The sequence below is a fragment of the Dipodomys merriami genome, unplaced genomic scaffold (assembly GCF_024711535.1).
Source record: "Dipodomys merriami isolate MVZ:Mamm:240054 unplaced genomic scaffold, mDipMer1.0.p SCAF_19, whole genome shotgun sequence".
NCBI lineage: Eukaryota > Metazoa > Chordata > Mammalia > Rodentia > Heteromyidae > Dipodomys > Dipodomys merriami.
The window spans coordinates 13,343,190-13,358,774 of NW_027203270.1; the positions used below are offsets into that span (position 1 = coordinate 13,343,190).

At 52.0% G+C, this 15,585-nt stretch overlaps 1 protein-coding gene across 16 annotated transcripts in view; it reads right to left on the reverse strand.

Annotated features, from left to right (window-relative positions):
- Positions 1-15,585, reverse strand: part of Myo18a (myosin XVIIIA) — a 107,212-nt gene that overhangs the window by 39,818 nt on the left and 51,809 nt on the right. For 7 of the 16 annotated variants that reach the window (XM_070027358.1, XM_070027357.1, XM_070027350.1 and 4 more), the window contains exons 3-12: positions 9,090-9,233; positions 5,909-5,996; positions 5,616-5,722; positions 5,326-5,502; positions 4,811-5,024; positions 4,475-4,617; positions 3,783-3,883; positions 2,958-3,021; positions 2,627-2,771; positions 219-395 (exon numbers count right to left, since the gene is read on the reverse strand). In XM_070027358.1, the coding sequence (XP_069883459.1) occupies positions 219-395; positions 2,627-2,771; positions 2,958-3,021; positions 3,783-3,883; positions 4,475-4,617; positions 4,811-5,024; positions 5,326-5,502; positions 5,616-5,722; positions 5,909-5,996; positions 9,090-9,233 (1,360 nt within the window). Of the gene's footprint in view, positions 1-218; positions 396-978; positions 1,229-2,626; positions 2,772-2,957; positions 3,022-3,782; positions 3,884-4,474; positions 4,618-4,810; positions 5,025-5,325; positions 5,503-5,615; positions 5,723-5,908; positions 5,997-9,089; positions 9,234-10,385; positions 10,464-12,426; positions 13,141-15,380; positions 15,441-15,585 lie in introns of those variants that run through there. The other 9 variants (XM_070027361.1, XM_070027362.1, XM_070027352.1 and 6 more) reach the window with 5 other exon arrangements.

Consider the following 15,585-nt stretch of genomic DNA (forward strand, 5'->3'; position numbering starts at 1 on the left):
CACTCCCCTACCTTGAAACAGTTCCTACCCATTTAGTCGGAATGGGGTCCTGGGACTGGGCCCACCCACTGATGCTGCCATGAGAGCATCTATTCACATAGACAGTCTCTCCCATCTTCCAGGATGGCAACCAACTCCAGGTGAGGCCTCCAAATCCCACCCACCTGCAAGGGGACTACAGGGGATGGGGGGGTGATGGAGGGGGGGGGGAGATGTACCTGTGCCTTCTCCTAGGCTGCTCTCCTCAGGGCCCTGACGGAAGGAGGTAGAGCGTTGCAGGGTGCCACCCTTGAGCTGGTGTTTGAAGATGGCTGAGGACAGCTCCTCCAGGCTACAGCCCAGCAGATACGCAGCTTTCTGGGCCCACTCATGGCGAGCAAACTGCTTACGCCCAGCTGTGGGGTGGAGAAAGGGATCTAGCATCTTGAGTTTTTCTCCTTAGGCTGACTGATGATCAGTGTGCCTTTGGCTCCCTCACTCCCACAGGACTGGGGAGAAAATATCTTCTGTAGGCAAAGCCCAGCCCTGAGGACACCACATGGGCTTAGCTGTCCCTGACACAGGATTTCCTGTGTCCCTTGGTGTAAAGAATAAAAGAAGCAGTAACTCCACAAACTGCCACCAGAGGGCACCCAGTCAGCCTCAAAACTCCCTTCTGTCCAAGGATGCCCAACTTGGGCTGGGAAAAGACGAGGTCAAAGGATAAGTGGGCTCACCCAGGATGAGAGCAAGACCCACAAGTGCCTATGGAAGACTCAGCATGAGAGAGTAGCCTTGCCTGCCCCTTTCCTGGATGCATTAGGACCCCCCCCTCCCTCCTCTTGCCCCAGGGGAGACCACAGACACCTCCATAACTCAACAGTGGGGAGACAACAAGGCCACAGGGGAAAAGGAACAGCCCACACAGACATATGTGCCTCAGCCAACATGAGTCTAATCACAGCAATTAGGGAAAGCTAACAAGAAACAAGGTTTTACCTTCAGCAGCTTCTGTAAGGCAAAGGACCAGCATGCAGCATGCAAAGAAAAACAGTGTGTTAGCAAACAGTCATCAACTGAGCCTGCCAGGCCCTCAGGAAGGGACTGTGGGGGGTGGGGTTTATGAAGATGAGCAGACAAGAAAATAACACATTCAGCTCTGGAGACACCGACACATACTCACAGGCTCTAAGAGTATGTTTGTGGATGCCAATACATTGACACACACAGAAAGAGACCTGCAAAGATGTTCTAACACACACACACACACACACACACACACACACACACACACACACACACACACACACACACACACACACACACACACACACACACACACACACACACACACACACACACACACACACACACACACACACACACACACACACACACACACACAGAGCATGGAAAATATTGGACTCTCTAAGGAGGTAGCCACACTACTCAATATCCAGAGTGCTCCACTTACAGTCATAGATGTATAGGTACCCCTCAGGGTAAACAAACACAAAACACGGCCACACATCTGTCCACCCTCCCACACACACAAGCACTGAAGGAACTTTAACCCAGAGCTGCTGCTTGTTGGTATGGGTGCCACTTGCAGTCACAAGGAGTCAGATACATAGATGACGGTTCTGCCATGCACCCATCACCATCAGTGCTAACCCCATCCCCACCCCTCCACCTGCTGTGCAGTCTGGATCCCTTCATATTCCAGAGGAAGACAGAGCCAAAGCCTGAGGTGCTGTTCAGAGCCAGCATCCCCTTTATCCTAAGCTGGAGGAAACGGGTGAAGAGGTGCTCACACTGCCACCTTCTAATGCAACCTCAGAGGAAGGAACAGCTCTCCCAAGCTCCCAAGCTAGATGCAGCCTTAACCATTCATAAGCCCCCAGAGCCCAAGTACCAAAGCTGCAGCCCATCCAACACCACGGTCCCAGGTGCCCCCTAGAGGCCTCCACCCTGACATGCAAAAGGAAAAGCAATGATTACCAAACCAACTAATAAAAGGGAAGAAGGGGGAAGCTGGCTTCAGGAAGCCCCAAGAAGGAAGCAAGCCCATATTGTCCCAAATGAGCCATCATTTGGGGACATCCTAAAAGCTCAAGGATCTCAGTGCAAGACCAATTAAGAAAAGCAGCTTTTCTGGGGACATGGAAAGCCCTACAGCCAACAAGCTCCCCTTCCATCCTTAACCTGGGGCTTCTGCCCAGACCAGTCCCTCTGTGCAATGAAAAAGTCCCCAGAAAGCCTAAGGAAACACCAGGACAGGGCAAGCAGTCCCTACATCCCAAGGAGGGCCAAGATCAGTTACCCGCTTCCTCCTCAGGGGCCTCTGTCAGGAAGGGAACAAGAATGAGAGTTATTCCAGGGGCTGCTCCAAGGGAATACCTTCCTTTCCCTTCAACCCACATCCCATCTGCCATGCATCATAGTGTTCCTGGTTCTGCCAGCTAAGGCCAGGCCTCTGGCCTTCATTGGCAGTCATGCTTCTCCAATTCTGAGGTGGGGTGCTGAGAAGGTATACAAGCAAAAGTTGAATGTCTGCTAACAGCTGAGTCTATGTGGGATAAGACTAAATCAGAGGTGGGCAGGGCCTCTGCAAGTTCTCATGGTGACAAGGTAGGCCACAGGTTACCTTTGGTGGCTCCTGCAGCCCCCAGGTGGTAGATGGCAGCCAGGATGAGCCAGCAGGTCTTCTGCTCATCAGGGGAGATGGCCAGCACCTTCATGGCTGTCTGCAGCTTACTGAACTGTTGAGCTGCCTTCTGCTTCTCCTCAGGCTACAGGGGTAGATGGATATGCTAGCTTTGGATCTGGGAGGGACTTCTCTCCCAGCATGTCCCTGTATAGCTAGACCCTTGGGGAGGGCAGGGACAGGTAAAGCCACCTTTGGGGCACTGCATGCCAATTGAAGCTACTTCTACCCCCAAGTTCCAGGGCTGTGCCCAGTCCCACAGGCCCCTCACCTTGGCCAGTGGCACAATCCCAAACACATTGTTCTCTGCCAAGTGGTTCAAGTGGAGCTCTGTCCTAGGGGTACAAATGAGACATCAGCATGGCCTGGTCCCCAGGCCAAGGCCATCTCTAGCCCAAAGTGAAGACAGATAAACCTTCTTCCAGATTCTAAGTTCTGGCTGCCCATCATCATGATTATCAGGCCCATTATGCCACCTTTCCTAATTGGCCAAGGTGCCTCTGATGCAGAGCAACAGAGAGGCCGTGGAGGAAGGCTTCAGGCAGATCCCCTGGAAAGGTACAGGAAACCTGCCAGTAATGGGTACAGACTAGGCCTGTGCTATGAGAAGGGCTAAAGAAGATAATGCCTGGGGCTGCCTATTTGGCCTTATCGTTTATCACTGTCCAGTGAACAGATAGCAAGTTGGAAGTTGTAAATGGAACAGCATGGCAAGGCAGCTGACAGGGCCAGAAAGGCCAACTGGAGGGAACTGGAGAAGGTTTGGCTCTTGGCTCCAGCTCAGTCCATACTAGCTGTGTGACTGCAGGAGAGTCACCCACCATGTGCACTCTAGGTGGGCTTTCTTTCCCAGACCTAGCTTCCTGGGTAACAGAGATTCCTGGGAAGGCCCTGGAAATATGAAAGGATCAGTTCCTTCCCATACAGCAAGGCCCCAGACCCATGATCAAAAAGTTCCTGTAAGACAAGGTCTGAATCTCAATCATATTGCCATTCCCAGGGTCCAGCTCAGAGCCTGGCACATAGTAGGCAATGCATATAGCACAGACAGCAATTAGGTCAGAACCCCCTCACTGCACCCTCTGTCCAGCCTCACCTGAGGGTGCCATCCACACAGGCCAGCAGGTAATAGAAGACATTGAACGTGGCCTCACTGGCTGGGCGTCTGGCCACACGCAGCTTCTCCAGAAGCATCGTCTGTAGCACAGATGAAGTAAGGAAGGTCAGTACTGTGGGTCAAACTCTTCCCACTCCATAAAGGAGGAGCCAAGTCTGATCCTCCAAGCCTACATCTTATTCTCAAGGTGCTCAGTTGGTGGCCAAGTCACCCCAGGGTTAAACAGGGCAGAAACCAGAGCCAGAGGAAAGACAGGCCCAGCTCCTGAATGGGGCCCTGCCACCTTGCCCAGCGCCCAGATACCAGCCTTCCTGGAGTGAAGGAAAACTGTGGTGAGGAATTTTATTTGGTGTGGTGGGAGATTGGCCTGATCTCTGCTCATAACAGCATGAAAGAAAGCCCTGAGCATGGATCCCAGAAAGTGGGCACAGATTGAACTCCAGCAGTAGGGGGTTGGGGTGATCAAACAGCCCCAGGTTCAGGAAGGAAAAGGGAGCTAGGCAGAAGGCCTGGAGGGCAGGATGGTGACACAGCTTCATCCAGGACCATCTGTAATGAGTCCATTTAATCAGAGTGGAGTCCCAGGAGACCCCAGAGAGTGACTGATTTCTTGGGTATAAAAACCATGGGCCCAACTCTACTACCTAGGCCTAGGCAGTACCCCCCCTCACCTGAATGGAGGCTGAGGCCACCTGGCCAGCCTGGTCAAAGTCCAGGGAGAGAATCTGAGAGAAGCGGGTGGCATTGCCATTCATGATGGTAGGGCTGTTTCCAAAGGCTTCCAGGAGGGTGTAGAGAGCTTGCCACTTCTCCACTGCAGAACACAGGCCCAAAGGACATTAGGAAAGCCAGGGATAGCTGTGCAATCCACAGGCATGAAGGGTCACTGAAACCAGAACTGCCCATGGACAAAGAGGCTTCAAGGGGAGAAAAAGAACTGGCACCTCAGAGAGACCTCTCGTCCCTCCCCATCCCATTCTCAGTTTTCCCTGTTGCCTTTGCCTTACCAGAAAACACTTTGTTCCCACTGGTGCCAGCGATAGTGGCCAGGTATTGCACCAGATGCTGGCAGCTGGTGGTCTTGCCACTGCCACTACTGCCCAAGAGGACAATAGACTGGTCCTGTCGGCTCATCAACATCGCCCTGTATGCAGTCTGGGCCACAGCATAGATGTGGGGTGCCATGTCCTCCCGCCGACACCCCTTGAACATGTGCATCACCTTGAGCAGAAGACAGACAGGGAAGGGGGAGGGGCTTAGCTGGTGGCACCTGGATCTCACCTGCAGGGTTCACATTTTTCTAGACTTTCATACTGGGGGTAAAAGGAATTCTGAGGAAATGCAAATACTAGCCAAGTGCTGGACTCCATTAAAGGTTGCAAGAAGTCCTTCTACCCTACTCCTGCTCCTCTTCCCAAGGTCAACTGTGAGGGTGGGGAGTCCCAGAGAAGAGAAGCAGGGAAGGTCCAGTGAGTACAGATAGGTGGGTCCAGAAGTCAGCAGAGTAGCCTAGAGACCACACCTTCTCCGAGTACACGGCAGGGGCCCCTCGGGGGCTGAGGACGAGCAGGCTGGGGCCGGCATAGGTGTGCAGCAGGCTAGCGCCATAGCGCTGCCGCAGTGTGTGCAGGACGCTGGACTCATTGAGGTACATCAGCGAGGTCAGGTCTTCTAGACGGTCGCAGGAAGGAGCATTCGCCTGGACAGAAGGACAGACAGATGGATAGGGAAGAAGCAGAACCTGTGTCCACTGCAGAGGACAAACCTGCTCTGCCCCCATCCTCCCATGACCTCCAGCAGCTTCCTGCTCACCTTCTCTATGTCATCCTCATCCACATCCAGGATGGCTCCATCATGGTCTAGCTTCACACGCACCTTCCCCTCAGGTAAGCTGAGCTCCTCTGATTTGAGCTGACTGGCTGCGGAGCGCGGACACAGTTGGTCATTGTCTTGGGAAGCCGCTGCAACTACTTGGGCCCTTTGTCCTGCCATCCTCCCCACCAGATCACAAGCCTCTCTTTGCTTACTCTGGCCCTCAACAGACACAGAGGCAGCTTCTGAGTATCCATGGTCCCTACATCTGTCCCTGACCCTCTGAGACTCACCCAGGGAGAAGCCATCTTTATGAACCAGCCACACCTTCTCGGTCTCATACCAGGCCTCTTCAGCTGCGATCTGCTCTTCTGTCTTGGCCTATCAGAGGGAGGGGAAGAATTTATAGTCAGAGCAGGCTCTAGAAGGCAGAGACAAGGAAAGCAGAGCAAAGAGGGAAAGGAAGGGGAATCCAAGATCTAACACTGGGCAAAGGAAACAGTTAAGAGGTTGACACACACAGGGACATCATAGGTATCAGGGAAGGAGGATGGGGAAGCTAGGAGGCAGTGGTAGAGCTAAGGATCCCAGAGGACAGAGACAAGACTAGGTACCATACCAGCATCGAGGGTCTGGAAGGACAGGGACACAGGCAGCTTGTGCCTAAGAGAGACATCAATCTCCAGGAAAGAAAATCGCCAGGAACCTAACTCCAGCTGTCCTCTACCCTTCTTCCCTGCCAAGCCTGTGGAGCCAGTGTCCTTAGCCCAAACCCTAATCCCTGGGCCACAGGCACCAGTCCTTCCATGCCAAATGATAGCTCTCCTCCACCAAGCTCTTTTTAGACAGGAGCAGGGAAGTATAATACTAGGACTTTGTAGTTTGGAATGCTAGGTGGGTCCTGAGGTCTGGCCTCTGAAGATGCTCTATGTGGGCAAAGGGACAGTACCTAACTCTACGTGCCATCTTCCCTGCTCCTCCTCCATGCCATGGTCAGCAAGACCCAGGCTTGAAGATGGATATGCTAATGCTGCAAGTTTAAGGACACAAGACATCATGGGGGACAATGTTGGGGAAGATATGAGGGAGGGGAAAAGCCAGAGGGAGGAACTTACATGTCATACAGAAGGGCCCAGGAATGGATGTCAAGGGGGTGGGAGCCCCCAGGAGCCCCAGGTGGCCATCAATCAGAAGCAAGCATTTATGGGCACTGTTAAGATATGGGGCTACAAGATCTAGTATCCCGTAAGAAGGATAGAGGGGCCTCCACTACCTTGGCCTATGTGCTCCCTTGCCAGATATCGGCAAAATGGCAGCAAGTCTACTTTGTGGTTCCTGGGGGGCAAGCTGGCCACTTCAGAAGCACAGATCAGTTCACAGGATAGCAATGCCCTCTACACTTTCTCTGAGGGTCCCCAGCTGGGAACCTCTGAGTCCCTCACCCTAGGGTCCCTTTTTCATGAGAGCCAAGGACAACATCTAGGCACTGCTTTGTGACACTGACTCCTGTGTGAGAGATCAGGAAAGAATGGGAAACACAATCAGAAGTACTGTATGTTCTGTAGGACATGAATAAGTATTGTATGTCATATTATTTGGATTTGAATGAAAAGGACATCTAGGTCCTACTCCAAGGAAAAGGAGATCTGGGTGCTACTCCAAGGTTGGATTCTGGCTTTGGATAAATCCTGTGCCATAGACCACTGTTTCTCCAACTGGCCACACCAGTGTGCCCAGACCTCTGAAATCCTAGGAAAACTGTCCTTCAAATAGGATGATCACACCAGGACCAACAATGTTTGATTTGTTAAAGTGAGGTTATTTAAAAGGACACGTTTTGTGTCTTTTTTTTTTTTTTTAAAGAAATGAAAGTGAGGCTAGGCATGGTGGTGCTCACCTATAATCTTAGCACTCAAGAGGCTGAGGCAAGAGGCAAGTTTGAGACTAGACTGAGCTATGTAGTAAGACCCGATCTCAAAAAAAATGAATATGCCCTATGCTGATGGTTCATATTTATAATCTCAGGAAGTTGAGACCTGAGGACCACAGTTCAAAGCAAGACTGAGCAGGAAAGCTCATGAGACTCATCTCCAGTGAATTACCAAACAGCTAGAAATGGCTCAAGTGGTAGAGCACTAGTTTTGAACAAAAATAAAAAGCTCAGGATGGTACTTAGGCCCTGAGTTCAAGCCCTAGTACTGGCAGAAAGGAAAAGAAAAGAAAGAAAAAGAGGGAGAAAAGAGAGGGAAAGAAAGAAGAGAGAGAAAAGAAAGAGGGGAGGGAGGGCGGGAAAGAGGAAGAGAAAGAAAAAAGAGAGAAAGGAAGGAAAAGAAAAAGAAAGAAAGAGGAGAGAGAAAAAAGAGAAAGAGAGAAAACGAGAGGAAACGAGAGGAAGAAAGGAAGGAAGGAAGGGAGGGAGGGAGGGAGGAAGGAAGGAAGAAAGGAAGGAAGGAAGGAAGGAAGGAAGAAAGGAAGGGAGGGAGGGAGGGAGGGAGAGAGGGAGGGAAAACAAGAAAAGAAAAACCTCACACCTGTAATCCTAGCTACTCAGGGTCACAGTTGGAGCCATCCTAGGAAAAAAATTAGTGTAACCTGGATCTCAACTAATAGCTGGGTGCAATGTCCTGTGCCTGTGATAATCGCAACACAGAGAAACATAAGTAGGAGGATTATGGTCCCAGGCAAAAAAGCATGACTGTAACCCAAAAATAAGAAAGCAAAGAATGGCTGAGGTGTGTTGGCTCAATAGAGTGCTTGCCTAGCAAACAAGAGGCCTGTGTTCTACTCCTAAAAAATAAATGGAGGGCTGGGAATGTGGCTTAGTGGTAGAGTGCTTGCCTAGCATGAAACCCTGGGTTCGATTCCTCAGTACTACATAAACAGAAAAAGATGGAAGTGACGCTGTGCCTCAAGTGGTCGAGTACTAGCCTTGAGCAAAAAAGAAGCTCAGGAACAGAGCTTTGGCCCTGAGTTCAGGCCCCAGGACAAGTAAAAAAAGGAAATATAACTACCAAAAACTACAATATTTTACAATATTTTAGTCTCTTCAAATTATGTATGACAGGTAAAAAAATCTTTGTCACAAGTAGGCAGGATCTATTGGTTAAGTATTGGGGGTGGCACCAAAGAATAACGAATGGCCTGTCACTAATTTAGGAGCTAATCTGCAAACAGGCTTCTCTTACTGGCCAGGAGGTGGAGACAAAGACCTTCTTATCTATAGGCTCAGTCTAGGGAAAAGACGTGAATGGCCTTTTTTGCTCCCCCCATCCACATCCCCCATCCAAAGTGAGTAGGGCTCTGACACCTAGAACTCAGCTGGCCCTTGGGCTCCAATAGCTGAGAATCCTGAGAAGTCAATCAGTGATTCTCCCTTGGGGTCTGGTAGAGTTGCACCAAATTAGCTCCTGGCACTGCCTCCCTTGGGGGTCCCCCAGACAGGAGGCAGGAGCCTGGAGGGGAAAGAGGCCTTACACTCCAGCAGGAGGCCCGAGCACAGACGCCAGCCCAGGTACAGGCCAGGGGCAGTGGGTGGTCACTGGAGGAATCGGGGGGCTCCTGAAGGGGGCAGGAGCACCCTACCTGGCTGTGGGCAGGAGAGGCGGCCTCAGGGTCCAGCTACCGGCAGCAAACAAAGAAAAGAGAGAGAAGAGGGGTGAAGATAAGCAGACACTTGCTTGCCCCCCTCAGCAAGCACTTCTTGGCCAATGGGCTGGCGTTCTTCGGCTGTCCAAGGTGCAGAGTAGAAGAGAGAATTGCCCTCTAGGCAGACCTGACCTGGCCTGGGCAGGAGAATTGCACACATGAAGAAGCCAGGCCAGAAAGAAGAGACACTTGGCTCCCACAACCCTTCCCCCACCCCATAAAAGAGGCTCTTGGGAGTCATCCCTATGCCCAGGCAGGGGTGTGCCACTCTGTCTCTGCCAGTGTCTCATGGGCTGGCCATCTGGTCCATTCTGAATTAGGCTCTTTCTTCCATGTGTCTGCCACCTCACCACAGCCAGGGCCTGGTTTTCCTGGGACATTCTCGCCTTATCTCCAGGGTACCCCTCAGCCCTGCTCCCCTGTGGGCACCAGGTACCGGCCAAGAGTTCTCCCTCACCTCCAAATGCATGCCCAAGGGGCTGCCACTCCCCAGGCCAAGGAAGGACTGTCTTCCAGAGCTCACTCTTGCACCCTCACAGGACAAGGCCACTAAAGGCCCAAGTCTAGAACACCTTCCTCGGCCCTCCATTATACCCCTGTGCAACTCCTGCTGTGCCCAAGAAGGCACACTAGCCTCATGGCAAGGGAGGGATCATCCTATCCAGGCTCAAATGTATGAGAGCCAGAGTAATGTGAAAAGGGGCCACCTGCCAACTGTGAGAGAGCCAAAGTACTGTGGGCAGGCCCTGGGGCCAGTCTTGATCTCTCTGTCTGTTTAAAGCACTCAAAGGCCTAGGATAATAGGTTCCCCTAGATCTGGAGAGCTAGGGTATCACAATGGCCCTTGCCACCCACCTGGCCCTACCACCAATATATGCCCTAGAGGCAGGAGAACAGAGCCAGGGAAGGGGACTGGCTCCCCAGTCAGGAAGAGCACCTTCCATGTGCACGGGACTCTGGGTTCTTCAGAGGAACAGTCTTCCACAGAGCTATCATGGGGCCCCCACAGACCACCATGATGCCTTCCCTCCAGCCTGGGATTTCCTACCCACAGACACATAGCCCAGCCTCCAGCCTGGGAGAGCCAGAGCCTGGGGACCCCACACACAAGAGAAGTGGCATTACAGAAGCTGTGAAGATCCTCTCAAGCCGTTGGTGGGCCTCCTCCGCGGGGCTCAGCTGGACCTCAGGGGCAGCTCCTGCCTAAAGGTTAAACCACTATTAGTCCTGGTCTGGGGAAGTGTGGGAACAAACTACATGCCAAGCTCCTAGCCCAAAAGCCACTGGGGAAGAGGAGCAAGGCAAGGGAGACAAGCCAGGTGGCAATTTAAGTTTTGAAACTAGCAGATGAGTAAAAAGAACAGGTGCCTGAAAGTGCTAGGATTATTTCTTCCTACCATCCTAACCATAAGATCAATAAATGGCCCTGCTAATCCATGTACCTTCTAGCCCCTACCCCAGGCTCAGGTGACAGGTGACTAGAGTCCAGATCAGGGCATGGCCCAAGGAGGAGGGACAGGGAACCAGAGGGGGGAGGGTGCAGCCCAGGACTGTCACATGACACTCCCTAGCTACTTATAGGCTCTCTTGAGGGACCAAAGTTGGGCCCCTGCCCTGCCCATTCAGCCAGAATACCCCTGCCAACTCCCATGTGCAAGGAACGTTCCCTGCCCTGACTCAGAGTAGGCCAAGAGGGTAGAGAGTGGCAGCTGGCTTTTCTCTAAGTCCTGCAGTGCCCAAGAAGAATGGGAGTAAGGCAGACTCAGGGACTCTGACTCCTAGGAGGAAGTAATCAACAATACTCAAGGCTGTGCCCACAGTATTCCTCTTGAACCCTATCATTCTAACCATAAGCAGGGATGACACTTCAAGTCTCTCCCAACACACACACACACACACACACACACACACACACACACACACACACACACACACACACACACACACACACACACACACACACACACGTGCACTTGGGGGAGGGTGGCGCAGCAAAGTTCACAAAATAAGAAAACTTGAACGGTGCCCAATTCAAGGACATTAGTGACATTAGCCAATCAGTGACATAAGCGTTACCTTCCCAGGTAAAGGGCTGGGCACTGATGGTCTCCCATCTCTGCCCCTGCCTTACCTAGAGGGCACTTCTGAGTAGCCCCAGATACAAAAAGACTCTTTTGTGCCTATTTGTCATCCAGGCATAGGGCTCCACAAAAGTCCAGCTGCCAGAGGGGGACATGCAGGCCAGGCCTGAAGGAGGTAATAACGGTATTCACTGCCATTAGCATCACTATGAACACTATCATTTATGGGCATGTGCGGCCAGGGACCAGGCTTAGAGCATAACCTGGTGCATCAATTTCTAATCTTCATAGCAACCCTTCAAAGCAAGTATTACTCCTTATTCGCAACTCCAAAATCCAGTCTCCCAAACAATGATTTTTTTTCTTGGGCTGGGGGAAATAACTCAAGTTGCAGAATGTTTGCTTATCAAGCACAAAGTCTTGAGTTCAAATCCCAGTAGGGAAAAAAACAAAAACAAAAGAAAGAAAAGATTTTTCTTAGCTATCCTGCAGTGGGAATACTCATAGATTTGCTCTGAAACTACTCATGTATTTGTAACAGGTTGCAGCTCATTATGCATCATGTATAAAGTTCTAAATGTAAAAATTACTAATTTCCAAAATACTTCTCTGCTCCCAGGACTTCAGAGAAGGGACTGTGAAATATGCATTAACCCCATTTGACAGGGATGGATCTTACTGAGGTTTCACAGGGATGAGGGGCTAGAGATGTGAGCCCAGATTTCAGGAAACCTCTTCCACTCCACTCTGATCTGCTAAGACTCTGACCTTCAGCTTGGAATCTGGGGCCTCAAGATGGCATCATGTAGCTGAGGACCAAGCCTCATTCCCCTCCTGTTCTTGCCCCCACCCTCCCCCATGGCAAGTTTTTGTAACATGCTGGTTAGCATTTCCCATCCCAGCCACTGGGCCACATCCCAGGCCACCATGGCCTCTGGCATTCAGTTAAGGCAAGTCATGCAGTCCTGCATGGACATGTGGCCCTGGACAAGCCTCAGGCATGCGAGGTTCCTTGAGGCTTGGGGAAGCAGGCTGTGAGGGTGCATGGTCCTTGGGCAGAGGAAGTTAGTGGCACACTTGGGTACCTCCTGTTGCACGCCAGGGATTGGTGACTTGGCCTGCTGCTCTCCAGTGAGGTTCAACTTCAGGCGAGCAGAACCTGGGTCTGCCAGCTCTTGTGATGGAGCTGGGGAGCCCGGCTTCTTTGAAGTTTCAGGCTTGGCTGGGGATATTGTTTTCTCAGGGGAGTCCACCATATTTGGGGAGCCTGGTTTCCCCAAGGAGCCTGGCTCCTGGCTGGGGGACTTTTCCCCCTTCCCAGGTGACTGTTTGCCACGGGGTTTATGGTCCTTGCCTCGGCCCCGAGACATCAGGCTTCGCAGGCCCACGGAGAGTTCATCCTTGGCTGCTTCCTTCTTTGCCTCATGTTTTGGTGGAGCAGGGGCAGGAGGAGGTGGTGGTGGAGGAGGCTTGGGACTAGAGGCTGCTTTTTCTCCCTTCTTGCCTCGAGCTGGGTGCTCGGGGGACTTGGCCCCTCGTCCTGGAGGCTCCTTGGCACTGCCAGGCTCCTCACCAGGCAGCACCTTGCTCACCACCTTCCTCACTGCATTCGCCACTCGCTTGCGGGACAGGCCCTGGGCATCCTCGCTTGGGCCTTCTGCTGAGGTAGCCCCCACGCCATTCATGGTGAGTAGAGGTTCAGGGCTCTTGGCTCTCTGGGGAGTCTCTGGGGGTATGGGACTGGTAGCAGGCTGAGGACTTGTACGTGGGCCACCTCTGTCCTTGGAGCTGCCCTCTAGCTATAGTCACACAAAGATAGATAGATATTAGCACCAATCTGCATCCCTGCCCACCCCATGCATAGGGTGTAAGAGTGGGTGTATAACCTCTCATCTCCATTCACCCACCAAACACTCAGAGAAGTCCTCTCTCCACCTTCCACATACAACAATGGGATCAAAGAATTTGGTTTCTTATTCCCAAAAAAAGCACACTTGTGTATCCCCAGGGAGATGCCAGCACAGAGATCTGGGAGCGCCCCAGTGTGACTAGCTGTATGTCAGAGCAGCAACCGAGACTCAATCTAACCCCATCCCATCCCTTCAGTTGGCAGACAGCACAGCTGAAGCATGGAGGAGTTAAATGGCCAGTTCCTCCCACTAACCCAAGGCCTAACTCCAAGGCTTTTTGCCTCTGTCTTTCCTGCTCCCTATCATCTAGTTTTCTAGGCAGTCAGACCCAGAGCCTGCTCATCGTAAAGAGAGGAATGGCCAGGGTGCTTGCTCCTCTTGGCTGTAAGGCATGCTGAGCCTTCTCTCAGCTTCTCTGGTCTTTGGCCTTGGTCTCCCCTTCATCTACACTCACAAAGGCTATGGAGACACAATGCTGGCAGAGGGAGCTTTCACTTTAACCTGTCTGTACTTTCTCCTCCTGCAACCCTTTAAAAGGTTTAGAAACTTCCTAGTCCCTGGAGGACATGTGTGGAAAGATGGGAGAAGAGGAGGCAGCTCCAGCCACAAAGGATTAAGCACTTAAATAACCATAGTTCTATTTACCCTCAAGCAAGGATCAGCTCAACCAGCCCTCCCAGCCTCTGGGTACCCAGGAGCTGACTGGAAAATACTGGCACACTCCACCCAGGGAACCCACCCTTCCTCTACTCTCCACTGGGAACTGTTTAAGGTCACAAGAGACTGCCACTGGGAGGGCCAGGCTGGCTAATGGCAGGGCAGCGTTTCCTGCAAAGCCAGCTACATTGCCTGGATGAGGGGAACAGGGTCAACCCAAGGGTTCCTGCTGCCAGGTACTGCCCAGCTGCTAACTAAGCTGTGTTCCAGTCTGGGTCCCCCCCATGATGATTGTGAACAGTAGGTGCCATGAAATACAGGCTGGCATGCAGGAAGATGTTCAGAGTGGCAATCCTGGGAGCTGCTGTCTCTTGCCTACCTACTGAGCAGAGCTAAGCCTTCACTGTAAAGAAGAAGCTCACAGTGCTCTGCTGCAGGGGTGGAAAGGGAGGGCGCTAAGGCCAAGAATTGCTTATTGGCATGCTAAGGCACTGTAGAACTGGCCATGGCCCTCACTGCTGGGTCCTGTTCCCTTCCCGGCTCTCTTCTTTCCTCCCACCCCCCTCACAGAAGATGATGATCATAATTGCTAACACACAGTACTTTTGCCTTGCCAGACACTCTTCTAAAGCACTTTACAAATAATTTTGCCCCCCCAAAAAAATTCATTCTGTTCTAAGGTTCCTTTAATGTGCATCTCAAATACATCCCTTTGAAATCACAGGCTGGGCTTAGCGGAAGCCACATGCTTCGTTAATCAAATCACCCAAGGAAGTAGAGGCAGGCAGGACAGCCACCATTTGCTTTAGCTTACCCCAGAATCCTGGGCACATCAGTCCTGCACTAATTATAGTCCCCCTTCTAGCAACACCCCTCTGGTCCTAGCTCCTCAGGAGCTTGCCTTGCAAGAATCCAGCTTTACTCAGGGTTTTCATCCCCCCAGTCAGGAGTGGAGCTGGGGGGCAGAGGGCAGCTGCACAGCCTCCAGGTCGCATACAAAGCAGCTGACAGACTCTTGGAAGAGACATGCAGCAGCTGCAGTGAATCCCTCTGTGCCCTTGCCTTGTGCCACCCAGTGCAGGCTGAAGAGTCCCAACAGCTGAGCTCCCCCACCTGAGACTTTGCCCACCTTAGCCCCTCCTGCCCAAAGGGCCCAGGAAACCAGAACTAAAGGCAGACCACTCACGGGGCTGGGGAGAGGTTAAAGGGTGGACCCAAGGCATCTTAGCTTTCCCATCTCCTTCACATACCTAGGGCTGGCACCATACACGCTGCACTTTTTACCCTTTCCTGGCATTCCCTCTAGCCATGCCACACAGGAAGGGGCGTGGGTGCCTATTCTATGAAACTGGGCTAGCAGGGGCAAGGCAAAGCCAACCCAGCCTGATGGGGAGATATACACACACACACACACACACACACACATACACACACACACACACACACACACACACACTCAGAGAAACACTTACAGCCCCTTCCTCCTTGCCAGGAGGGCCAGGCTTTGACAGAGTTTTATCTTCCTCTTTAACCTGAGGGAACAGACAAAGAAATCACTGGCAGGCAGCAACTGGGAGCCATAGTACTAAGTATCTAGGGAGAAAATATTCCAGGGCCCTCTCTGTCCCTAACAAGCAGACTTCTTGAGTTTTATGCAAGAGATTTCCTTTCCTGGGA